The following is a 27,158-nucleotide window of genomic DNA, read 5'->3' as shown; positions in this document are numbered from 1 at the left end:
TGACTCAGAGACGAGGGTGCTACCCACTGATGAATGGATGACATTAGCGTTCAAGACGTGTAATTAAAAAATTGGTGCAGAAATAGACTTAAAAGTTTTTGAAGCGATATGCGTCAGTCATCACACGAATCAAATAATAGTCTCCTCACCACATCCAGATCTGTTCAATTCTCACCTCTTTGAACATGTGTGTAATAAATAGGCTGTTGGTTTTCTTCCTTTCCTTATATATGTATATAAAAAATGTGCATTTTAAAACATATATTTTTGTGCTCATATGTTAATTTTGGAGAATTGAGTATTTTCCACTTTTCATGATAGCATCAACTTTGAAAGATTCAAGATATTCAAGAAGGAGTTGGATATATTTTTTAAGGCTAAAGGGATCAAGGGATATGGGGAGAAGGCAGGGACAGGGTACTGAATTTGGATGATCAGCCATGATCTCATTTAATGGCGGAGCAGGCTTGAGGGGCCGAATGGCCTACTCCTATCTTCTATGTTTCTATGGCCTAGATCTGTAGATCTGGTATAGCACTAGAGAGAGTAAAGATTCCCCCCCACTCTAGCCCAATAACTTGCCGTAACCCACAACCTCAGAAAAACATTGCTACCTGCTTCCATTTCCTGTTTTAGCCATCCATAGGACCATTATAAAAAAGACTGGCAACTTAATGCTGATTTTGCAGAATAATGGGCAGATTTGTGCTCATTAGAAACTTAACTGAGATGGCCCAAACTGACTCCATGTGGGATCCTTACTATTGCTTCCTCAACTCCAATCTCTGGAATTCCCTCCCTAAACCTCTCCGCCTCTCTTTCCTCCTTTTAAGACGCTCCTTAAAACCTACCTCTTTGACCAAGCTTTTGGCCACCTGGGCTAATGGGCCGGATTTTCCGACCCCCACGGGTGTGTACGAGGTGTATGCGCTGAAAACCGGCACTTGCGATCGGTCAAGAATTCTCTTGACAGATCATCCGCCTGCCCGGGAAAAGTGCCTCTGCGGGGGGAGAGTTGCGCTTGTTGCACAACTTCCGCCCGCCGAAAGGCCATAGAATTCTTACACCTGGTAAAAGAGTGTTGAAAAATAGAAAAATTAAATTTGATAACTAATTTATAAATTAAAAAATACTCTTCTAAAAGGTAAGTTTATTTTTAGCCCCGTAAAAACATTAAATTTTTTTCTTCCAATTTAAAAAAAAAATTAAAATATTTAATTAAATGGAATCTTAATTAATTTTAATTATGTAATGTTTAAAAAAAATGGATTTAATGTTTTAGTGTGTTTTTAAATGTGACCCCCATTCATACTTTTGACAGTTCTGTGCGTACAGACCTGTCAAAGGTATGAAGAGGGATTCCCTTCTTTGATTAGTTCGCCTGGCCCACGTGAACCGCATGCGCCCCTGGGATACGTGGGCCTCTGCCCGTGCGGACCCGGAGAGGCCCAGGATTGCAAGCCTCGGGATCTACGGAACCAGCAGGTAGGTTCGTAGATTTTTTTCCAATCGGATGCATCCGCACGCAGGAAGCCTCCGATCGGAAATTCAGGGCAAATATCTCCTCCTGTGGTTCGGTGTCAGGTTTTGTCTGATAACGCTCCTGTGAAGCGCCTTGGGACGTTTTACTTGTCTGAGTGCACTGGACACAGCCAAGGCTGTGGGTCCTGACAACATCCCAGCAGTTAGTGTGACCTGGATTTGAACCCCGTTTCCTCACCAATGTTTCCTGTAAGTTGAATGGCTCGTGCAACCCCTTAAAGGGGCCATGCAGGGCCAAAAAAAATTACAGGGACATTGTTCCTCACTGACATGAATCAGTCATTCATGAAAGAAAGACTTATGAAATAATACTGAGCAGCCTGCAGGTGGCGCTGTCCAGGGAGAGTATAAATACTCGGGCATGGGCCCAGTTTGCGCAGGACATTCTTAACAGGAACTAGTGAAGGACACAACTAGACCTCCATGTTGTAAAACAGTTGATTAAAGCTTTGTTTAACGCTTAGACCAAGTGCCTAGTAGTTTTCTTACATCAATCACCATATTTTTTTTAAAGCATAACACACTCGTACTTTTACACTGGCCTAGCTTAATATATATACTACTTGTATGTTGTCGTCTTGCGTGACACTTTTGTATTTAAATGGTTAGTTTGTAGTAATATGTGATATATAAAATGCACGCTGGTTGTTCTGAATGTAGGACTGACTAACAAAATAGAAAATGCCTGAACAACACAGAAAATGCGTCAACATCCAATAGTGAAAGAAAAGTTAATGGGCCGGAATTAACTGAAAAGTTAACGACCTCTGGATGACGCACGCCGTTATTAATGTGCAAATCGGCCAGCAATTGTGGCGAGGAAGAGCTACCCCATGAATTGCGAATCACCACAAGTTGCTGTCCGCGTTGCATCGCTCCGCCGTTGGCCTCGCTCTTGGTGATTTTCATGAAGTTGCTGTATTAGTTGCCCATTAAACTCGCCACAGAAAGTTAAGTCTAGTAATTAATAGCATACGTACCCTTTTAACAAATGTGATCAATTTTAACGACTGCCCATGAACCTCTCTGGCCCAGAAATCACGGTGTGGAGATGCCGGTGTTGGACTGGGGTGGACAAATGTAAGAAGTCACACAACACCAGGTTATAGTCCAACAGTTTTATTTGAAATCACAAGCTTTCGGAGCACTGCTCCTTCGTCAGGTGAAGTGACTTCTTACAGAAATCACACACAAAGTTAAAAAGATTGAACAAACAATATTAATTTTTGAGGGCGCTGTTACGGAGTTTTTAAATGGCGAGTGCGTGCGATGAGAAATCTGAACTCGGACATTTGTGTCTTGAGTATCGAGTCGCGGTTGAGTTTTGATGCAACGGCTTACCATTTCGCAGAGCTCGACCTGTGGAAGCTCCCAGACTTCTACGAGAAGAATATTCACAGGATGCAGTTGCCTTTTAACAACAAGCTGCTGGCCAGCACCTTGACGGCGGAGGAGAAGATGGAACGGAGGCAGCAGCAGATTCGCAGGCTGCAGGAGCTCAACGCACGGCGCAGGGAAGAAAAGCTGCAGCTTGACCAGGAGAGGCTCGAGAGACTGCTCAGCATCCAGGTAAAGGATTAGGGCCACTGTTGTTAAAGGTGCGTCTGCCACGGTAACGTGTTCCTTTCTCCTTCCCGTTCTTCTGTTTGTTTTCCTTCCCATCCATGCTGTGCAATACTCCACAAGAGCAAGTGAACTACTACAAAGATTCTGCCTGTAGCATTTGGAGAGAAAAAAAAGACTTGCACCTTCCACGTCCACGGGATGTCCCAAAGCATTTCACAGGCAATGAATCACTTCTTAAAAGGGTAGAAATTTTTTTGGCAGGCAAGTGCGGCAGCCAGTTTGTGCACAGCAAGGTCCCACAAATAATAATGAGACGAGTGACCAGTTAATTCGTTTTGGTGGTGTTGGTTGAGGCCAGGACACTGTGAGAAGTTCTAGCTCCTCAAAAAAGTGCTGTGGAATCTTTGACATCCATCTGAACAGGACCTTGGGTTTAACGTCTCATCCTAAAGATGGCACTACTGACAATGCAGCATTCCCTCACTGTCGCAACAAAGTGTTGGCTTGGAGTGGGTTTGAACCCACAACCTTCTGACTCGGGCAAGAGTGCTACCAACTGAGCCAAGCTGACCCTGGAAACATTACATTTTGTTTCCGTGCCACTAGCTTTTGATTTTTGAGGAGGAACAGACAGAATTGCGCAATGCAATCACCAAAATACTTGTAACAAGCTCAAGTTCCCATGGAGTAAAAATACTTAATCAGTTACTGTGCATTAGTGGCCCTGCTTATGACCTTCTATGCAAGTGAAATAGTTATGTCCAAATGCAAGACTTAACTAGCCAAACTATCAACAAGTGAAAACCATTGTCTCCTTTTAATTTTCCCCAATTAAACCTGAGAGTTCAAATGTAGCTCCTAGTTACTGAAATATCTCGGTGCTGCAGTGTGTGTTTCCCGAGCGATCAGAGCAACAGGAGGGAACTACTGAATCATTATTTTGCTCTCTTGCCTGCCTGATGATACCTGGGATTAATTAGATAGCTCTTTCAAACCAGCACAGGCACGATGGGCTGAGTTGGCCGCCTTCTGTGCTGTAAGATTCTATAATCCTCCCTGTCTGTGTTTCTGCCTTCTAACCACTGTCACATCATCCCTCTGATGCTCCTCAGGATCCCTCCCACGTGCATCCAAGTGCATGCATGTTTGTGTGTGTTTATTTGTGCTTGTGTGTGTGTGCGCGCGTGTCTCTCTGAGCAAGAAGGAGCAGCATTGTTTTCTGGAGGCAAATGGATTGCGTGCGCTGCAGACAGGTGGCGAACAAAATCTTTCAGTCTAATCAGGCAAATACTTCAAGCACTCCCATGTAAGTGCAAACACGGATAGTTGAAGCGTGTGGACCGAGAATTAGATGCACAATGAACACTTAATAGAGAAAAGAACATGCAGTGCATAGGGAAATGGCGCTCGTCGTGCCTATTGTAGAAAGAGTCCTGAATGTCTTCTCGCACTACACTGCTATTTCTGTGAGGCCAGTGCCACGACTCACAAATGAGAAAGTAAATAATTCATGCAGACGTTCCACATGTTGCTTCTAACATTATAGAATTTTCAACAAAAAATATCAACATCATTAAGGTGTTGGGAAACTTGTGAAGAATCTGATCATGAGTCTGGGAATGTAATTTCTGTTTCCTCCACAATTGAAGGGTCCCTAGACTGCATCTGACATTTTAAAGCATGAATTCACGTTTGCGGTGACCCAGTGGGCTGGTTGCAGTACTGACTTTCTGCCACTAGAGGGTAGAGACTGGTTCAATACATTTAGAAACTTGCACTCTATTCCTGCACCACACAGGAGAAAAGGGGTTTGAGAGAGCTTGACCATTAAGTACATAGAAAGTACGGCACAGAAACAGGCCATTCGGCCCAACTGGTCCATGCTGGTGTTTATGCTCTGCACGAGCCTCCTCCCACCTCTTCATCTAACCCTATCAGCATGACCCTATTGCTTTCTCCCTCACATGTTTATCTAGCTTCTCCTTAAATGCATCATGTAATCTCTTCTGCCTATTAGAGCCAGCTACTCCAGGTTATCTTTTTCTGTGAAGAATGTAATCAGGTTGACGACCTTCCACTAATTCAGCTTAATTAAGGAAGAAAGAAAGACTTGTTTAGCGCCTTTCAGGACGTCCCAAAACGCTTTACAGCCAATGAAGTACTTTTTGAAGAGTAGTCACTGTTGTAATGTAGGAAACGCAGCAGCCAATTTGTGCACAGCAAGCTCCCACAAACAGCAATGTGATAATGACCAGATAATCTGTTTTTATTATGTTGATTGAGGGATAAATATTGGCCCCAGGACACCGGGGAGAACTCCCCTGCTCCTCTTCGAAATAGTGCCATGGGATCTTTTACATCCACCCGAGAGAGCAGACGGGGCCTCGGTGAAGCGTCTCATTCGAAAGACGGCACCTCCAACAGTGCAGCACTCCCTCAGCACTGCACCGGAGTGTCAGCCTAGATGCACTCCCTCAGCACTGCACTGGAGCGTCAGCCTAGATTTTTGTGCTCAAGTCTCTGGAGTGGGACCTTCTGCCCCAGAGGCGAGGGTGCTACCCACTGAGCTACAGCTGACACTTGAATAGATCGAGCCATTTATATACCTTTTCCCTGGTTGCCTGAGGCTTGCTTAGATATTCACAATATACACTTGGGCCTTGAATTTAACTCTGGGTGGGTTTTGCAGGATAATGCCCCTCTGGTATAATTAAACTACTGTTTGTAGCATGATGGGCAATTGAACTAAAAACTCAAGACTAATATTCATTGTTTGATTGTGAAAGAAAGAAGTACTTGCATTTCAGAAGTGCTACATAAATGCAAGTTCTTTCTTTAGATAGCACCTTTTTGTATTATTAAACGCTTCAGGATGCTTCACACCATTAATTACTTTTGGACTGTTACGCCAAACACAGCAGCCAGTCTGTATCATCAATACTCACAAACAGCAATGAGATAAATGGCCGGTTTTTCTGGGTTTTTTTTTGGAGGCATTGGTTGAAGGGAAAATCTTGACCAAGACACCAGGAGAACCTCCTGTGGAACTGCATCCAAATGAGGAGACAAACTTTGAGGAGGGGGCTTTTCATCTCTGGGGTCTAGTTTTGAATGCAGCCTTCTACACTGGCTGTGAGGTCTTTGGAGAGTACAAAAGCGACCATAATCTGGCACTAAATTGGCAATCGTATTCAAATAGGCTGGTGTATGAAATAGAAATGTTAGACTGATGCAGTAGAGTTGGAATTAAGGCCGTTTGTTGGGCTAGTGCTTTGTTCTGCACCTAACCATGACAGAGTCTAAATGGGCAAAGAAACGCTTCATAAGAACATAAGAATTAGAAGCTGGAGTAGGCCATACGGCCGCTCGAGGCTGCTCCGCCATTCAATAAGATCATGGCTGATCTTCGACCTCAACTCCACTCTCCCGCCCGATCCCCATATCCCTCGATTCCCCTAGAGTCCAAGTGGTGGGTTCATTTTCCACTACTGAGCTAATTTACTTTGACAGTGGGGGTAGATCTGTATAAACAGCAAGCTTAATATATTGCTGTGATGGAATCCCCGACTGTGTTCCCTTTTAGGAGCTTTTGGAAGAAGGCATGACCGAACAATTCAAGCGAGCTCTGTTGGAGATGAACATGGATTCTGCAGAGGAACTGCAGTCGTACATTAACAAGCTCAGCCTGGTCATTGAGCAGACCAAACAGAAGATCCTACAGGCAGAGGTGAGCGTGGAGGTGGATGTTGTCGACACGAAGCCAGATGTAAGTAGTGACGGTGACGGGCACTTGTCACTTGTCTTTGAATTTTTTCTGACTGTTGCTGGGCATGCTTGCATGGCTGCCAGCAGACCGTTTGGCATCCTTCACATGCAAGGTAGCACAGGAAACTTTGTTATATCCGGCACCGACGGGACCGAGCTGTTACCGATCTATCAAAACTGCCGGACATACAAAGTTAATGTTGAAGCATACGGAGGTTTTCATCTCCGTATCTGACAACAAACACTGTTGCTTAGCAACAGCTTGTAAACAGTCGGCCCGTACCTTGGAAGCGTCTCTGTAGCTTAGCAACAGCTTCAGCGAGACTTTCCAGAGCCCGACTGTTGAAAACAAAGCCACGAGAAGAAAATAAACCTAACAAAACGGCTCCTGATTTCTGCCGGTAGATCGAGGTTTCCGGACATACAACCTCCGGATAAACCAAAGTTCCCTGTACCGACAATCTGTTTAGCAGCAGAGCCTGATACTGTGCCTGTGCGACGTCAGTACACGCGCATCTTCTAGCAGGGTTTGGTGGATCATAAGCAGCAGCTGGAACTATGGTTGATTTATCCTAGAGTGTCAGCCGTGGGGCTCAGTGGGTCACACCCTCGCCTCTGAGTCAGAAGGTTGTGGGTTCAAGTCCCACTCCAGAGACTTGAGCACAAAAATCTAGGCTGACACTCCAGTGCAGTGCTGAGGGAGTGCTGCACTGTCGGAGGTGCCGTCTTTTGGATGAGACGTTAAACCCAGGCTCCGTCTGCTCTCTCAGGTGGGCGTAAAAGATCCCATGGCACTATTTCGAAGAAGAGCAGGGGAGTTCTCCCCGGTTTCCTGGCCAATATTTATCCCTCAATCAAACTTAAACAAATTATCTGATCATTATCACATTGCTGTTTGTGGGAGCTTTCTGTGCACCAATTGGCTGCCACATCTCCTACATTACAACAGTGACTACACTCCAAAAAAAATACTTCATTGGCTGTAAAGCGCTTTGAGACGTCCAGTGGCCGTGAAAGGCGCTATATAAATGCAAGTCTTTCTTTTAAAAGAAAAGACTTTCATTTATATAGCATCTTTCAGAATGTCCCAGAACGCTTTACAGCCAATGAAGTACTTTTGAAGTGTAGTCACTGTTGTAGGAAACGCGGCAGCCAATTTACGCTCAACAAGCTCCCACAAACAGCAATGTGATAATGACCAGATAATCTGTTTTTGTTATGTTGGTTGGGAGATAAATATTGGCCAGGACACTGGGGAGACCTCCCCTGCTCTTCTCCGAAATAGTGCCATGGGATCTTTTCCATCCACCTCAGAGAGCTGACAGGGCCTCGGTTTAACGTCTCATCCGAAAGACATGTCTGAACCCATGACCCAGGCTGAGGTCAGCTGAGTTTGCACCGATAGAGGACCTTCTGGACCCTGTGGCTTTATATCACACCACACTGTGCATTTACCCACGAAGCCATGGAGGAGTTTGTATTTGTCAATTAACTTTTACAAATGTCATTTTAAACTGGCTTTGTTCCTACCTGAATTACTCTACACAGTTTGGGGGGTAATTTTGACCAAACTCGCCGGGCGGGAAACCCATGGGATCGGTTGGAACGCCGGTTTAACACCCCGCCCGACACTGCTCGCCACTGACATCAACGGAGAGTAAAATCGGGCGGGCGTAAAACCAACATTGCACCCCATCCTGTCAGAGGAACTGAATGAAATCAGTATTTGTAGGGAAATTGACGGGATTGAAGGCCGATAAATCCCCAGGGCCTGATAATCTACATCCCAGGGTACTTAAGGAAGTGACCCTCGAAATAGTAGATGCATTGCTGGTCATCTTCCAAAATTCTATAGACTTGGGCACAGTTCCCATGGATTAGAGGGTAGCTAATGTTACCCCACTATTCAAAAAAGGTGGTAGAGAGAAAACGGGGAATTGTAGACCAGTAAGCCAGATCGGTAGTGGGGAAAATGCTAGAGTCCATTATAAAAGATGTAATAGCAGAGCACTTGGAAAACAGTGACAGGATCGGACAAAGTCAACATGGATTTACAAAAGGTAAATAGTGCTCGACTAATCTACTGGAATTTTTTGAGGATGTAACTGGTCGAATAGATAAGGGAGAACCAGCGTGTGTGGTGTATTTGGATTTTCAGAAGGCTTTCGATAAGGTCCCGCATAAGAGATTAGCGTGCAAAGTTCAAGAAGGCGGCTCACCACCACCTTCTCGAGGGCAATTAGGGATGGGCAATAAATGCTGGCCTTGCCAGCGACTCCCACATCCCAGGAACAATTTTTTTTTTTTAAATATCCTGATGGTCGGGTTAGGTTAGAATGAACCCCTTTTTGTCGGTGAGAAACTGAAATCGCTTAGCATCGACAGAAATTGTACTGTGTAACTGGCCTATTACCCTTATGAGAACAGAGGTAGTTTGCCAGCAAATGTTTTGCTTGAATTAGGATTTCTGTGAGTCGCAGATGAAACTGGATTGGGAGCCGATGAAGGAATGTAAACCGCCACCTTGGTGTGGCTTGAGATAATGAATTTGTCCTCATGCCAACTACAATTGGGTGAAGTCAGGTTGTAGGGGCTTGCTCCTAATGGTGTAGCCAGAGGCATAGCAGCAGGTTGCCCGACCTGTTGGTCAATATTGTGCAACATGGAGGGAGAACCTAAATAAAGGGGAAAACCATGTAACTCCAATGCCTTAGTTAGTAAATGCATTGCCAGACGTGCAGCTGAGCGAGATGGATCAGGAACGCCCTGAGTTTAGCCCCAATCCGTGCTGTGTTAGCTGCTCTCGGCCTGGTTGGTAGTCAGGCATTACAACTGGTCTCCGTACTTCTGAGTTAGGGAGACGAAATGTCAGACAAGGTTCATAGAATCATAGAAATTTACAGCACAGGAGGAGGATATTCGGACCATTGTGTCCGTGCCGGCCGAAAAAGAGCTCTCCAGCCTAATCCCACTTTCCAGTTCTTGGTTCCTAGCCCTGTAGGTTACGGCACTTCAAGCACATATCCAAGTACTTTTTAAATGTGATGAGGGTTTCTGCCTCTACCGCCCTTTCAGGCAGTGAGTTCCAGACCCCCACCACCCTCTGGGTGAAAGAAATTCTCCTTAACTCCCCTCTAAACTTTCTACTAATTACTTTAAATCTGTGCCCCTTAGTTATTGACCTCGCTGCTAAGGGCGCTTCCTATCTAGGCCCCTCATAATTTTATACACCTCAATTAAGTCCCCCCTCAGCCACCTCTGTTCCAAAGAAAACAATCCCAACCTCTCCAATCTTTCCTCATAGCTAAAATTCTCCAGTCCTGGCAAAATCCTCATAAATCTCCTCTGTACCCCCTCTAGTGCAATCACATCCTTCCTGTAATGTAGTAACCAGAACTGTACACAGTACTCTAGCTGTGGCCTAACAAGTGTTTTATACAGTTCTAGCATAACCTCCCTGCTCTTATACTCTATGCCTCGGCTAATAAAGGAAAGTATCCCATATGCCTTCTTAACCACCTTATCTACCTGTCCTGCTACCTTCAGGGATCTGTGGACATGCACTCCAAGTTCCCTCTGTTCCTGATCATTATCATTATTAAGTGAATGCATCTGTGCAGTGAGGGTGGGGTGAGATGTGATGGTTTCTTGTCATTGTGGTTGTATAGCCGGCCAGCCCTCGTTGTCAAGACTCAATCTTGAAGAATAGCCACTTGGGAGAGATACCAGAGGGATGCTTGTGCCCATGGAACATAGGAACTAGAGCAGGCCATTTAGCCCCTCGAGCCTGTTCCGCCATTCAGTTAGATCATGTACCTCGACCCCATTTACCCACTCTTGCTCCATATCCCTTGATACCGTTCCCTAAAAATAATCTAGTGATCTCAGTCTTGAAAGTTTCAATTGACCCAGCATCCATTGACTTTTGGGGGCGAGAGTTCCAGATTTCTGCTCCACTTTGTGTGAAGAAGTGCTTCTTAATTTCGCTCCTGAACCGCCTAGCTCTAATGTTAAGATTATACCCCCTTGTTCTGGATTTCCCCCACCAGAGCAAATAGTTTCTCTTTATCTTACCTATTGAATTTTTACCATTTTAAACACCTCGATTCGATCACCCCTCAACCTTCTACCCTACCCTCGTATCAGTGAATAACTTCAGGAGAAGAGGGAAGAATATTGGCAAAGAAAGATAGAGAAACATTTTATGGATGTGCATAAGAAAACAGCTTTAAAATATTTATCCTCTTTTCATTACATGGATGCCAAGGAGACGCTCATTATAGGTTTCCTACTGGATCCCACAGCAGCTTTATTTTGATGCTGGTACGTGTTCAGTTAAATTATTGAAATCCTGGAGACATTCCGTGACAGACGCAGTGCTAATGCCAGTATTACAAAGTATTTACAGCACCGAAACAGGCCATTCGGCCCAACAACAATAACAGCAACAACAACAACTTGCATTTATATAGCACCTTTTAACGCAGCAAAACATCCCAAGCTGCTTCACGGGAGCGTAATCAATTAAAAAAAAAAAAACATTTTTGATACCGAGCCACAGAAGAAGATATCAGGACAGGCAGGTTTTAAGGAGCATCTTAAAGGCGGAGAGAGTGGTAGAGAGAGACGGAGTGGTTTAAGGAGGGAATTCCAGAGATTAGGGACAAGGCAGCTGAAGGTGAGGCCGCCAATGGTGCAGCGATTAAAATCGGGGGTGCGCAAGAGGCCTGAGTTGGAAGGAGTGCAAAGTTCTCGAAGGCTTTTGGGGCTGGAGGAGGTTACAGAGATAGGGAGGGGTGAAGCCATGGAGGAATTTGAAAATTAGCATTTTAAAATTGAAGCATTGTCGGACCAGTGTTTAAGCTCCACATGAGTATCCTTCCACCCCTCTTCATCTAACCCCATCAACATTATCCTTATATTCCTTTCTCACTCGGGTGCTTATCGATCGAGCTTCCCCTTAAATGCATCTATGCTATTCACCTCAACTACTCCTCAAGGTAGCGAGTTCCACATTCTAATCAGTCTCTGTGTGAAGAAGTTTCTCCTGAATTCCCTATTGGATTTATTAGTGACTATCTTATATTTATGACCTTAGTTCTTGTCTCGCCCATAATTGGCAACATCATCTCCACGTCTACCCTATCAGACCCTTTCATAGTCTTAAAGACCTCCATCAGGTCACCCTTCAGTCTTCTCTAGAGTAAAGAAGAGCAGCCTGTTCAATCTGTCCTGAAAGGTATAACCTCTCAGTTCTGGTATAATTCTTGTAAATCTATTTTGCACCTTCTCGAGTGCCTCTATGTCCCTCTTATAATATGGAGACCAGAACTGTTCACAGTACTCCAAGTGTGGTCTAACCAAGACTGTAGCAGCATGCTTAGTTAAACTTCTTGCAGCAAGAGTTTTGAGATTTCCCATGTTATGTGTGTGCACCAACTGTGCAATAAACCTACCCCCAAAGGAGATGCCAACATCACTAATGACAAATTAAGAGTTTTCTGTTTTTGATTTTGCAAGAAAGCGCTTAAGAAGTAAATGGAGCAAAGAAAAGGGGGAGGCAAAGGAGACACATTTATTCTAATAATTTCTTTTCTGTTGTGACCATCGGCGACATCATGGCCACTGAGTCTGAGAATTTCCTTTGTTCTTTTTACCCAGAGGTGTACTGTAAATAATTTCCATATTGTAATGATAGTGTTGTCCACAGGTTTCCGATCTGGATCAAGTGCTGAGTTGTGACCAGACAATGGATGACTTGGAAGGGGTGAATGAGCTGGACCAGCTCTTTCCTGAATATCAGAGTGACTTTGGGAAGCAAATTGACATTGCTCAGGTACATACGTAAAGTTTTTGACAGCCCCTCCGCGAGCAGGAAGCCCTTGATTCTACAAAGCTGACTGGAAATTGCATTCAAGTTCTCAAACAAAATTCTAGAGCCACGAGCGCAATGGTTTGAAAAGAAAAATATGCATGGATAAATTTCTTTTCAAATGAAAAGCCCTTCTGTACATTCTTGGAGTTAAATATAGAACAATGGATACCTGGGTGCAAGTCACAAACTGTAATCTAATTCAGAGCTTTAGATTGTTTGTGTATAGATTAATTAAGATAAGATTATCGCCTTGAACTGACTGTACAGTATTTTTGGTCTGATGCATAGTTCTGATGTTTAGCTGTTCATTTTCCCATGACAAGCTGTTTCACCATGTCCAGGACAGTAGAACCAGAGGACACGGCCTGCGCTTGAAGGGGGGTAAATTCAAAACGAATCTTCGGAAACAATATTTAATTGAACGAGTAGTCAATCCATGGAACAGGCTCCCGAGGGAGAACTGGCAGCAGTTGGCGTTGATTCATCCAAAAGCAAAAAAAAGAGAGCGATTTATTTCAGAAAATATCATTTTGGGATTCCCGCCAATGAGTAATTGGAGACTTGACGTGTGGTGAGTGTAGCATGCTTGGGAGGAAGAGGTGACTTTGGACCTATGGGCCTAGAAATTCACTTTGGGCCCGCCAGCTGGCGTGCGCCCAAAAGTTAGCGCGGAGCCAGTTGCGCCCGTCAGATATTCGGTTTTTGCGCCCCAAGTCGGAACCGGGCGCTATTCCAGGGTGTGCCCGCCCCCGCTTGGGGCGCTGAAACTGAATTTCAGCGCTCTAGGCACCGCTGCGCCACCCGCTGCGGAGCGGCAGGCTGCGGTACTGCAGGCCTCCTCCTTCTCTTAAGGGGGAGGTGCCTGCAACGGGGAGATCGCCGCTGGATAGTGCCAGCAAATGAGCCCGGCACCACGGAGAAGTGCCGGGTTCGCGGAAAGCAGCCGGCAATGCCGCGGGGGTGGGGGGGTGGAGGAGGCCGGGGAAGGAGGTGCGGGCAGGCGGCCGCCGAAAAAGCGGCCAGCCGCACCTCCACCTTAAAGCGCCCCACTAAGGCTACAGTACGGCCCCGTTTTCTGATCGCTGTTTGCGGCCGCTGCGGAAGAGGCGGCCGCAACTAAATATGGCGGTCGGGGCGGTAGCGGGGCACTGCGCACACCGATGACGTCATCAGTGGCGGCGCAGCGCTACTGGCTAACGCCGCCATTACCGCAGCGCTGAATATCGGCGAAAGCTCAGCAAGTGGCGCAAAAGCCCTCTTTGGGCGAAAACTGGGCGCAAAGCCTACTGAATTTCTAGGCCATGGTTCCTAAAGCTCTCCACCACTGGGGTTTTCCTCGTGTCATGTCTGGGTCTGTTGTAGACTCATTGATAGAGAGTGGTTGCGATGGCTACTCAACAACTCCATTATCGCTGTATCACGCGACTACCAGGATGGTGGAAGTCCTTTTTTCATCTAGCAATTCCTCTGTTCTGTTAAGGTCACTGATTGGGCATTCCCTATGGGGATGTGGTCCCCATAGCTGCATCCTGTGATCATTGAAAGGCTAATTACTGTTCCTTTTGAAAAGAATTCTAAATTAATAGCTATTTCGTTCCTCTTTTTGAGAAGTGCCCAATGGTGGGGAGAGCCAGCAGAAAATGTTTGGCTTTCCCTTTTTGCACACTTCAAAACTAAATATGCAAATCATGCTGACGCTCCCAGTGCAGTGCTGAGGGAGTGCTGCGCTGTCGGAGGCGCCGTCTTTCGGATGAGACGTTAAACCCAGGCCCCGTCTGCTCCCTCAGGTGGACGTAAAAGATCCCCCGGCACTATTTCGAAGAAGAGCAAGGGGGAGTTCTCCCCGGTGTCCTGGGGCCAATATTTATCCCTCAACCAACATCACTAAAACAGATTATCTGCTCATTATCACATTGCTGTTTGTGGGAGCTTGCTGCGTGCAAATTGGCTGCCGTGTTTCCCACATTACTACAACTTCAAAAAGTACTTAATTGGCTGTAAAATGCTTGGGGACGTCTGGTGGTCGTGAAAGGTGTATTTTTTCTTTTATGATTTGTTGGTGTTTGTCACAAAGTGTGACATCTGAAGTACAATCGACATGTCTCAAAACTTTACGTATGCACTGTGCGATTCAACTGAGTGTGCAGTTTTTTGCTGACGGCAAGATGCCAGCGAGTGGCATGCCCTGTTTGATTGACGTTTTCAGTCATTAACCCTTCAGATTTATACTCTCCAGTTTACTCACATCCCCTGAGTTAGCTTGCCTGAGATTAAGAAATCTGACGTCAAAAAAAACTGTCTTAGAAGAACCCATAACAGCTTCCAAGTCAGTGTGTTAATGTGCCATGACACTGAGCTGCACACTTCTTAAATATATACCATGTGAACTAGTGAATTCATGGAAAGGATCATAATTTCACGTTGCTCTATCAATGTTTTTTTTTTTACAAATTCTATCTTTTGATTCAGCCGATTGGACAGATGTTCAACCTAGCCGAATACCATCAGCTGCACCTGGGCAGCGAGCGCATCCGAGTTCCCGAAATTCTGTTCCAGCCGTCTCTGATAGGAGAGGAGCAGGCCGGGATAGCAGAAACCCTGCAGTATGTCCTGGATAGGTATGTCCTTTCGGATTCAGTGAACAGTTTGCTCACGTCTGGCAACTAACCCGTTTACTCACAAGGTACTCGCGGCGAATGCCATAAACTGCACTTCCTCCTCATCTGAGATGCCTCCATCACAATCTCCGCAATAGCTCCGTTCTACTGAATGATGTGTTATGACAAGGCCAGCAGCACAGCTAATGATGACGTGGGTGAGCCTGCCCGTGAAGTGGTGGGATGCGGGTTTGTGCCACAAATTACCCACATTGGTAAGTTAAGTAGAGACATGCGTCCTCGCTGTGTTGAAATCAAGGCTAATCGTACATCATCGTCTCTTAACCCATTCTATCTCGGGTCCTTACAATGTACGACCCTCAGCTTCCTCCTACAATCTCCTGACCTTTTTAAAGAACTAAAATCAGGCCTACCAGAGTGGAGGCATTGGATAATATATTTCTCTTCTGATATATATATTTTTTAAAGTCTTCACTTTGAAAAATAATCAAGTTGTTTAAGTCAAGTACAAGCAGCCCAGAGTATCCTACATACTTCTGTCATCTTGCAGTTTTACGTAATGATACAAGCATCCTGATGCCTTGTGTCGGCCCTGTGTATTCAGACGACCAAGGTCGTTGTACTAAACCAAAGACCTAGCAAAAAATCGGGTCATCGCCAATGCTCCTGTTAAGCTGCAGCGGTCTGGAGGTCCCGCGCAGGCCGCTCACTGGCTTTACAATGGCAATAGCCACGCATGCGTGTGCAATTGAATGGGTTGCGCAGCCAGTTAAAGGGCCCGCGCACCCAAAACAAAATTACATGGAACGTGGGTCGGCACTGCTCTTGGCTGAATGGAGGCTATTAAGTTTACAGTTCATAGCACAGTTACCTGCACTGGACACTCACTGACATCAGCTGACAGCCCTATAACAGTGTAAAGGTTCCTGTGAATAAGGGAAAAATTGAGTCCACAAGTAAGTGGACTGAAAGTACTTGGCTGGGTATCCATTTTATTCATTGATGCTGATCCAGAAAGGATATCAATTCCGTAACCCCGGACTTGGCAATCATTTCTAAGTTATATTTTAAAAATTAATTCATCCTTATTCATTTGGTTTGTATAAACAGGGATTTACATAACATAAGAATTGGGAGCAGGCGTAGGCCATACAGCCCCTCGAGCCTGCTCCGTCATTCAATAGGATCATGGATGATCTTCTACCTCAACTCCACTTTCTCGCCCTATCCCCATAAACATTGATTCCCCTAGAGTCCAAAAATCTATCTGTCTCAGCCTTGAATATACTCAACGACTGAGCATCCACAGCCCTTTGGGGCCGAGAATTCCAAAGATTCGCAACCCTCTGAGTGAAGAAATTCCTCCTCATCTCAGTCTTAAATGGCCGACCCCTTATCCTGAGACTATGCCCCTTAGTTCTAGACTCTCCAGCGAGGGGAAAACAGTCTCTCAGCATCTATCCTGTCAATCCCCCTCAGAATCTTATTTACGGGCGTAAGGCTAAAATATCTCCACAAGGGCCTGGGCCAGCGCAGTGGGTAAAAGCGTTGGCTTTTCACGTCTGTGATGTGCATTAATAGGCAGCTGAAACAGGAAAGTATGGTTTCTCTGATGAGGGGCATGTAATTCTACAACGTAACTTTATCACTGAGAGTCCCCACATGATGAGTTCCTGGCCTCGGCCACACTGTCAGAGGAGTAGAGATATGGCTGGGCAGGGTAGAGGGTGAAACGTGCAAGGTGAGTCAACCCAAGTGTACCTTCTGGTGGCTGGCTCCAGAACAACCTTGGCAGAGGCCCAGGAGCAGGTGTCCTGCCAACATGTCCCACTGCCTGTATCGAGTGTGGCATGGCCATGGAGGGGTGGGCTGAAGAAGAGCTGGAAAAATGTATCGAAACAGACTAACTTTTTTTTGCTAAAAGTAAGTTTGCTTCACTTCTGTAGATATCCTGAGGAGCTGCAGGATGAACTTGTACAAAATGTATTCCTTACTGGTGGAAACATCCTATATCCTGGGATGAAAACCCGGATGGAGAGGGAGCTACTTGCCATGAGGCCATTTCAATCCTCTTTCCAGGTACTCCGAATTCAAAGCAGTGTTTAGTTGGATGTTGGGGGTGGGGGAACGCAGCAGTGACAAATATGAAAAAGGAAGACAAGGTAGGTTAAGGCAGTACAGGAAACTTTCGATTAACCGGCCGCTAAATAACCGGAAATGTCGGTTAACCGGCAAAATTCAGGAGTCGGTTCAGGTAACTTTTATTACTTGCCTTGCTCCATGTGTTGCTGTGCAAGGGTGTGGCTGCAGCTGTTGCTAAGCTACAGAGACGCTTGCAACTTGTGGCCATTGTTTTGAACCTGTTGCTAAGCAGCGGGGTTTGTTGCCTTATACGGAGCTCTCAGCTCTCCGTATCTTTTACTATAGCGTTCGGTTATCCGGAATTTTTGATGAACCAGCACCACGTCGGTCTCGTCCGTGCCGGATAAAAGAAAGCTTCCTGTAATGCATTTCTGAATGTAAAAAAGGGGAAAAGATGAATCCTTTGCAATGCTAACGTCACTTAGACTATTTCACTAGGCGCTTAGCTTGTTGGCATCAGCACATTTCAAGCAATGCTGGAAGGACCTTCCTTCATATCATTTATGAATGGTGCCTAAAGGGATACAAAACTGACTCTGACTCTCCACAAGTTACTGCTCCTCTTTCAATGCGTCACCTTCTACTTTCTATTGCTATGGCAGTTTTCCTTTCAGGTAACTAATTTGTCATTAATAATAAATAGTGTCAGCTGTGGCTCAGTGGGTAACACTCTCGCCTCCGAGTCAAAAGGTTGTGGGTTCAAGTCCCACTCCAGGGCAGCACGGTGGCATAGTGGTTAGGACTGTTGCTTCACAGCGCCAGGGACTGTAATGATATCAGCAAATAGTGATGATATTTGTCTGTGTTTGATTACTTATGCCTTACAGCATACTTGTCTGTGTTTGATTGCTTGTGCCTGAGCAGCAGAGGCCATGTGACACAGACAAGCAGGCTGAGAGTTTCAGTTTCATTTTGGCTGCAGCTGAAGCAGCATGGTCTCCTGAAAAGCTGTATGAATTCTTGAACAAACCTTAGATTAAAAGTTATTCTCTTTTATATAAATGTCTCATCATTGAACCCACAAGGAAATCAATACATGGTGTCAGAAGTGGCTCGATTGAAAGAGATGAGGAGAAAAAATCGGAAGTTAGCAACTCGATGGGACAGTGAAAGGAGTTGTGGCAAGTAAGCGAAATCAGCTCTCCACATATTAGCAAGCCAGAAGAGAACATTGTTGCTTACCATTAGAGAATAGCTAACGAAGTGAAAAATGGAAGGTTTACTCCCACCGGCGACGCTTCAGTTGTCAGGTAATGTGGCTGAAAATTGGAGAAGGTTCAAACAACGTTTAGAGTTGTATTTAGCGGCAACCGGAGCTGACAAGAAAAGTGATAAACAGAAATCGTCCGTGTTCTTACATGTGGGTGATGCAGCGCTGGAGGTATATAATAATTTCATATTTGCCGTTGATGGAGACAAAATGAAGCTAGATAAAATAATGGAACAGTTTGAGGCCTACTGCATACCTAAATGCAACGTGACCTTTGAGAGGCACAAATTTTTCACGTGTACAGAAAATCGGCGAGACTATTGATCAGTATGTGACTGAACTGAGAAACCGAAGCAAATCGTGTGAATTTGGGGGACTCACAGACTCGCTGATAAAAGACAGACTGGTGTGTGGTATTCCAGATAATGGTCTAAGGGAAAGACTGCTACGAGAGCAAGATCTAGACCTGGGAAAAGCCATAGCACTGTGTAGGGCTACAGAGACTGTGAATTTGCAGGCAAAGGAGCTGTTCAGTGACAGTAGCTGCAACGTGGATGCAGTGAGAAAGAACGGATACAAACCGTTTAACAAAGAGAGCGCCAATGTGAAAAAAGAGACGTGGCCAGCAAACGAAAATGAAAGGGACAATCGGAAGTCATGTAGTTGATGCGGTACACAGCATCCACCAAGAAAGTGTCCAGCATATGGTAAAACATGCAATAGATGCAACAAAAACAACCATTATGCCCGTTGCTGTAAGAACCAAGCGCAACAAAGCAAGGTCCATACAGTAGATGAAAGCGAGATAGAGGAATTCAATGTAGATGTTGTGTCTGAAAACAAAAAAGAAGAAAGAGACTGGATGTTGACACTAAAAGTGAATGACATACACATTCCATTTAAATTGGATACTGGAGCACAAGTTAATGTGATATCAGAGACCGATTTTAAGAGAATTAGACCCAGACCAAAGTTACATGGAATACAAGTGAAAGTGACCGGATACTCAGGTACTGATATACCAGTGAAAGGAAAATGCATTGTCAAAAGTAACACACAAGGACAGAGAGCACACGCTAGCATTAATCGTGGTGCCAAAGGATGTGCAAGCTATACTAGGTTTAAAAGCCTGTGAGAGACTGAACCTGGTAAAGAGAGTCCTCGTTGTGGAAAGCGAAGGAGAGACAGTCTATGATGAACTCATGAAAGAGTACAAAGACCTATTTAAGGGTCTAGGCTGCATTCCAGGAGAACACACGATCAGAGTAGATAAAAGTATGACACCGGTCATACATCCATGCAGAAAAGTTCCGTTTGCTCTTCAAAAGCAACTGAAGGCAGAGTTGGACAGGATGGAAAGCCTGAACGTGATTCAGAAGATAGATGAGCCAACTGAGTGGGTGAGTTCCCTCGTCGTAGTGGACAAAAAGAATGGAAAGCTCAGAATTTGCCTGGATCCAAGAGATCTAAACAGAGCAATAAAGAGAGAGCACTTCAAGCTTCCTACATGTGAGGAAATCATGGCACAGTTTGCAAATGCAAAATATTTCAGCAAGTTAGATGCATCCTCAGGATTTTGGCAGATGAAGCTGGATGAAGCAAGTTCAAGACTGTGCACGTTCAACACTCTATATGGCAGATACAGATTCCTAAGGTTACCATTTGGCATTGCCTCAGCTCCTGAAGTGTATCACAAGACTATCCATATGATCTATGAGCACCTGGAGGGAGTTGATACATCAATGGATGACATCATAGTATGGGGAACCACGAGAACTGAGCATGACGAGAGACTGAAAAAAGTGCTGGAAGCAACAAGGAAAACAAACCTGAAGCTGAATAAAGAGAAATGCCAGCTCGGGGTGACAGAACTGACATTTGTGGGAGATATCCTTAGCAGTGAGGGCATCAGACCAGATCCCAGAAAGGTGTCCACCATTGAGAATATGCCATGGCCACAATGCAAAAAGGACGTGCAGAGGTTTAATGGAATGATCAACTACATGGGTAAATTCATACCCAACCTCTCAGAAAAAATAGCACCACTGAGAAGACTAACTGAAAAGAACATAGAATGGGAATGGAATCATGAGCATGAGAAGTCATGGAGCGATCTAAAGAAACTGCTCACAGAGGAACCAGTTCTGAGGTTTTATGACCCAGCGAGACCCATCAAGATATCATCGGATGCATCACAGAGTGGGCTCGGTGCCGTTCTTCTGCAACAATATGACTACTGGCAACCTATTGCATATGCATCGCGCTCAATGACAGACGCGGAGACGCGATATGCTCAAATAGAAAAGGAGCTGCTCAGCATCACATACGCCTGTGAAAGATTTCACCAGTTTGTGGCAGGACAAGCAATCAGTGTAGAGACTGACCATAAGCCCTTGATTGCATTGTTCCAAAAGCCACTAAATAGCTGTCCGCTTAGAATACAAAGAATGATGATCAGGCTGCAACGCTATACACTGAATGTTGCATACACACCGGGTAAGCTGATGTATACAGCAGACACGTTGTCCAGAGCTGTTGACCCAAGTGAGCCCGCAAACACCACAATGGATGAAAAAGTGAACGCCTACGTGGACATGATCACAAGTGCACTGCCCATAGCAGATGCAAAAATGGAGCTCATAAAGACTGAGACAAACAAAGATGAAACAATGAGACGACTGAAGAAAAGCACCTTGGATGGATGGCCCAACATGAAGCAAGACTGCTCACCTGACATAGTTCCGCCCTGCAGTTCCAGTACTCTGCTATCAGTGGTCAAAGACATCATCTACAAAGGAAGTAAAATAGTTATCCCAAAGAGCCTGAGAAAAGAGATGCTAAAAAAGATCCATGGAGGACATCTGGGAATCAAAAAGTGCAAGAAAAGAGCACGAGAGGTGATGTACTGGCCACGAATGAACCAAGATGTGACAAATGAGGTGTCAAACTGCACAATATGCCTGAAATATCGAGCAAGCAATCCGGTAGAACCACTAAAGCCACACCCAGCACCAGACAGACCTTACCAGAAGGTAGGCGCTGACCTATTCGTATGTCAAGGGAAGGACTATCTTGTCGTCACAGACTATTACTCCCTGTATCCAGAGGTTTGTAGACTGTACACCACCACCGCAGAAGCTGTGATAAGAAGTATGAAAGCCATATTCTCCAGACATGGCGTGGCAAGCGAGGTCTTCACAGACAACGGACCCCAGTTTAACAATGCAAATTTCCGACACTTTGCCAAAGAGTGGGACTTTGTCCACACAACGTCAAGTCCTCACTATCCACAGTCCAATGGACTAGTGGAAAAATCGGTCCAGACAGTGAAAAGACTGATGTACAAGGCAAAAGACAGTGGAACTGACTTCTACCAAAGCATGCTTGTATACCGCACAACGCCGCTCGAGTGTGGTATGTCACCAGCCCAACTCCTGATGGGATGTCGGCTAAGGTCAAACCTACCCATCCCGGAGAACCTCCTGAAAACAAGAGGGGGAGAAAGTGAGGAAGTTCAAAGAACAACAGAAAGAAAAGCAAAAGTACTATTATGACAGAGGAACACAAAACCTACCTGAACTCCACACTGGTGACCAAGTAAGGTTCAAAGACAAAACAAACACATGGATGGAGAAGGGAACTGTCCTGAGTGAAGTTCAACCAAGATCATACACCATTCAGACAGATGAGGGTGCTGTTCTGAGAAGAAATCGTCGAGATCTTCTCATGGAACCAGCCACAGCAGGTCAAAAGACTGATACTGTTGAACAACCTGATCACACAGCAGGTCAAGAGACTGATACTGTTGAACAACCGGATCACACAGCTGAGAACCAATCATCTGAGGCAACAACTCAGATTCAAGGACAATCAATCAGAAAATCCTCAAGACACGTGAAGCCTCCTGAGAGACTCATTGAGCAAATTTAAGGACTATTGTTATAGAAGGAAGTAATGTTATCTTATTCTTTCTTCAAGTTCTAGTGTATTGACATATTTCATGTGAACACACAAAGCAAGGGTAAAAAACCTTGATCATGATAATGTAAGTTCATTAAATGTTACAGTTAAAATGCAGATTAATACAAAGAAAACATGTTAGTTAAAAGTAAAATACTTTTGTTTTAAGAAAGGGAGATGTAATGATATCAGCAAATAGTGATGATATTTGTCTGTGTTTGATTACTTATGCCTTACAGCATACTTGTCTGTGTTTGATTGCTTGTGCCTGAGCAGCAGAGGTCATGTGACACAGACAAGCAGGCTGAGAGTTTCAGTTTCATTTTGGCTGCAGCTGAAGCAGCATGGTCTCCTGAAAAGCTGTATGAATTCTTGAACAAACCTTAGATTAAAAGTTATTCTCTTTTATATAAATGTCTCATCATTGAACCCACAAGGAAATCAATACAGGGACCCGGGTTCAAATCCGGCCTTGGGTGACTGTCTGTGTGGAGTTTGCACATTCTCCCCGTGTTTGCGTGGGTTTCCTCCGGGTGCTCCGGTTTCCTCCCACAGTCCAAAGATGTGCGGGTTAGGTTGATTGGCCATGATAAAAATTGGCCCTTAGTGTTAGGGGGGATTAAATACGTGGGGTTACGGGGTTACAGGGATAGGGCTTGGGTGGGATGGCTGTCGGTGTAGGGACCGGGTGCTAGGGTTTGGATGATCAGCCATGATCTCGTTGAATGGCGGAGCAGGCTCGAAGGGCCGAATGGCCTACTCCTGCTCCTATCTTCTCTGTTTCTATGTGCACAAAAATCTAGGCTGACATTCCCGTGCAGTGCTGAGGGAGTGCTGCACTGTCGGAGGTGCCGTCTGCTCTCTCAGGTGGAAGTAGAAGATCCCATGGTACTATTTCGAAGAAGAGCAGGGGAGTTCTCCCCGGTGACCTGGCCAATATTTATCCCTCAGCCAACATCACTAAAACAGATTATCTGGCCATTATCCCATTGCTGTTTGTGGGAGCTTGCTGTGTGCAGATTGGCTGCTGCGTTTCCCACATTACAACAGTGACTCCACTTCCAAAATTACTTCATTGTCTGCAAAGCGCTTTGGGATGTCTGGTGGTCTTGAAAGGCGCTATATAAATGCAAGTCTTTCTGCTTAATTCAACGACCATTGATTTTCAAAAGCTTCACATACAGAAATTCATGAAGAATTAATTCTGCCTTTTAGCTAGTCAGTGGGATCGGGGAGAGCTACAAAGAACAAGAGAAGGAAAGCATGAAGGATTAAAAATAAAGCATATTTGTGAACTGTTGTATTATTTTGTTTTTCAGCTTGCCTGTATTGGAAAATGTAAAACAAAAATGAATCTTTGATTAGCGTGGGGGTTAAGGGGCCTTGTATAGATTGCTGGAGAATTCACCTGTGCTTTTTTCAGAAATCCACAGATCTGACAACTTTAATAGATTTTCCCCAACTGACATAGGTCTGAAAATCCATTCTGGAATAATGGATAATATATGTGTGTATAATCTGTAGTCTAATCCAGAGGTACTTGGTTTCACCTGAAGTCCAGTCTTCAAAAAATTTTAGTGTGCATTGGGCTCAGATCCAAGAATATTTATACAGTACTAAGTTATTATTCATAGATCATTGACATTTTAGCACAGAAGGAAGTACCCGTGCTGGTTTCAGCCCTACTTTGGAGCTGCTACTATAACTCCACTTCCCTGCTCCTTCCCTACACTCTTTTAGAAATATTTTTCCTTGAATTTTTATATAATTCCCTCTTAAATGTTGCAGTTGGCTGGGCTTCAGTAGCCACTCGTGGTAAATTATTACAAAAGCAAAATACTGCGGATGCTGGAAATCTGAAATAAAAACAGAAATTGCTGGAAATACTCAGCAGGTCAGGCCGCGTCAGCGGAGAGTTAATGTTTCAGGTCGATGACCTTTTCACCAGCTCTGACGAAAGCTCATCAACCCGAATCGTTAACTCTGTTTCTCTCGCTACAGATGCTGCCTGACCTGCTGAGCATTTCCAGCATTTTCTGTTTTTATTGTTGTGGTAAATTATTCATGTTTGACTGTTGTACATAAAAAAGAAAGAACTTGCTTTTATATCGCATCTTATCACATCTTCAGGATGCCCCAAAGCACTCGCAGCCAATTAATTATTTTTCAGGTGTAGTCGCTGTTATTGGAGACAAAGTTGGCAACCAATTTGCATACAGAAAGGTCCTACAAAGATGAGATGAATGACCAGTTAATTTGAATTTGATGGAATTGATTGAAGGAGGAATGCAGGCCAGGACACTGGGAGAACCACAGAAGTGCCAGACAATGACCATCTCCAACAAGCGAGAGTCTAACCACCGCCCCTTGACATTCAACGGCATTACCATCGTCGAATCCCCCACCATCAACATCCTGGGGGTCACCGTTGACCAGAAACTTAACTGGACCAGCCACACAAATACTGTGTCAACAAGAGCAGGTCAGAGGCTAGGTATTCTATGGCGAGTGTCTCACCTCCTGACTCCCCAAAGCCTTTCCACAAGGCATCTACAAGGCACAAGTAAGGAGTGTGCTGGAACACTCAAGAAACTCGACACCATCCAGGACAAAGTAGCCCGCTTGATTGGCACCCCATCCACCACCTTAAACATCCACTCCCTCCACCACCAGCGTACCGTGGCTGTAGTGTGTACCATCTACAAGATGCACTGCAGCAACTCGCCAAGGCTTCTTCGGCAGCACCTCCCAAACCCGCGACTTCTTCCACCTAGAAGGACAAGGGCAGCAGGGGCATGGGAACACCACCACCTCCAAGTCACACACCATCCTGACTTGGAAGTATATCGCCGATCCTTCATTGTCGTTGGGTCAAAATCCTGGAACTCCCTCCCTAACAGCATTGTGGGAGTACCTTCACCACACGGACTGCAGCGGTTCAAGAAGGCGGCTCACCACCACCTTCTCAAGGGCAATTAGGGATGGGCAATAAATGCTGGCCTTGCCAGCGACACCCTGATCCCATTTTAAAAAATGAATAAAACTTCCCGCTCCTCTTTGAAGAGTTAAATGAGATTGTATACTTGGATAGACGCTATGGGACCACAACGTTATGAGTAACTTTTCACTCTGACAATAACAATCTTCATGGGATGATACTGATGCCAGCCAGCACACACCCGTTTCACAGGCTAAGCAGCAATTAATCACAACGATTACTAAGGCTATTAGCTTGAAGTATACCTGCTGCTTTTACATTTGCCTCTTTTACGAAAGGGAATACTTTTCCTGTGTGTGCACCTGATCAGGAGCATAATTCGTTCCACCCACTGAACACAAACCTTTAACCAGTTTCTAAATGTTAACTCATTTTTAGTAGTATTGTACTTTTAATCATAGGCTCAGTATAGACTTTGACTTCATGTTTAACTATTAGCCTCCTTGCTATGACACATAGGACAATATCTCCACACAGTAACTCCCTCCTCAGCATTAACACTTTATGTACCGTTGCAGCTTTTTCTTTTTGTTTATAGAAAAATTTTCCTCGCTCTAGTTTGGCTGAAGTTGAGCAGGATAGGGTATGGATTGCATGGGAACTGGAGACTTTGAGTTACAATGGGGATAAACGAGGTTCAGTGGCTGTGGTGAAAAAGAACAGCTGGGCCTAGCCAATCACTTGTATCTATTTCTATGATGTGGCTACCAAGCGCTTGGTGAACATTTGCACAATAAAAATGGAAGGTATGTAGATCTCCACAGGAGGATTTTACTGCCCTTTTGTCTATGCATTTTCACCAGCCGAGAGAACAGGCTTCAAGAGCTATGCCTATGTCTGTATAGCTGGCCACCAGAAAATACACGAGAGCATCTCAGGATAACGGGTACCTCTGTTTTCCCTCTTCCTTGCTGTTGGAATGCCACTTGTTTCCACTCAGCGCCTTTCTTCCGCGGTGTGGCCAGGTTTTTGACTGATCTCTGTTAGCAGCATGATTGAGACCAGGAACATGTATCTGTGTCCTCTGTGGCACGATGCATTGAACTTCTGATCGGGTGGTACAACAGCGCTCATTAACAGGTTTTTTTGGTTGAGAAGAGGGTGATTTTTTTTGTGCTAATCAAGATGGGGGATTTTAGTAGTTGGGAATGGAACAGTTATACAATAATTGTGCTCAGCCTCTGCACCAACCACTCCTGGGTATGATTGAGCTTGCCAATTTATTGTTGACTTACGAGGCACAACTAGGAACTACGTTCAGACGATCCCAGACCCCTTTCTTAAAAGCCTAACAACAAGCAGAGGGATGAGGCTTCCGTTCCATCATTATGGGCAAGTTTGGAACTCAAGTCTTCAGAATTAAAAAGCGATCATCTCAAACACTTGGACATCCAAGTTCGGTTTTATCTTCTGAAAACAAAATCCATGGAGGTTGACGTAATAAAGACTCACTACGCACTTGGTTGTACATAAAGCAAGGCT

At 44.9% G+C, this 27,158-nt stretch overlaps 1 protein-coding gene across 4 annotated transcripts in view; it reads left to right on the top strand.

Annotated features, from left to right (window-relative positions):
- actr5 (actin related protein 5) overlaps positions 1-27,158 on the top strand; it is a 47,492-nt gene that overhangs the window by 14,579 nt on the left and 5,755 nt on the right. For 2 of the 4 annotated variants that reach the window (XM_086005732.1, XM_086005729.1), the window contains exons 4-8: positions 2,894-3,111; positions 6,692-6,874; positions 12,584-12,709; positions 15,218-15,366; positions 17,313-17,445. In XM_086005732.1, coding sequence (XP_085861858.1) covers positions 2,894-3,111; positions 6,692-6,874; positions 12,584-12,709; positions 15,218-15,366; positions 17,313-17,445 — 809 coding nt within the window. Of the gene's footprint in view, positions 1-2,893; positions 3,112-6,691; positions 6,875-12,583; positions 12,710-15,217; positions 15,367-17,312; positions 17,446-18,533; positions 18,662-27,158 lie in introns of those variants that run through there. The other 2 variants (XM_086005731.1, XM_086005730.1) reach the window with 2 other exon arrangements.

This window comes from Somniosus microcephalus, chromosome 13 (assembly GCF_052327205.1).
Source record: "Somniosus microcephalus isolate GS21.2 chromosome 13, FLI_Smic_1.0, whole genome shotgun sequence".
In the NCBI taxonomy this organism is placed as follows: Eukaryota; Metazoa; Chordata; class Chondrichthyes; order Squaliformes; family Somniosidae; genus Somniosus; species Somniosus microcephalus.
The sequence above is the reverse complement of the archived record's forward strand: the minus strand, read 5'-3'. Positions and strand labels throughout refer to the sequence as shown.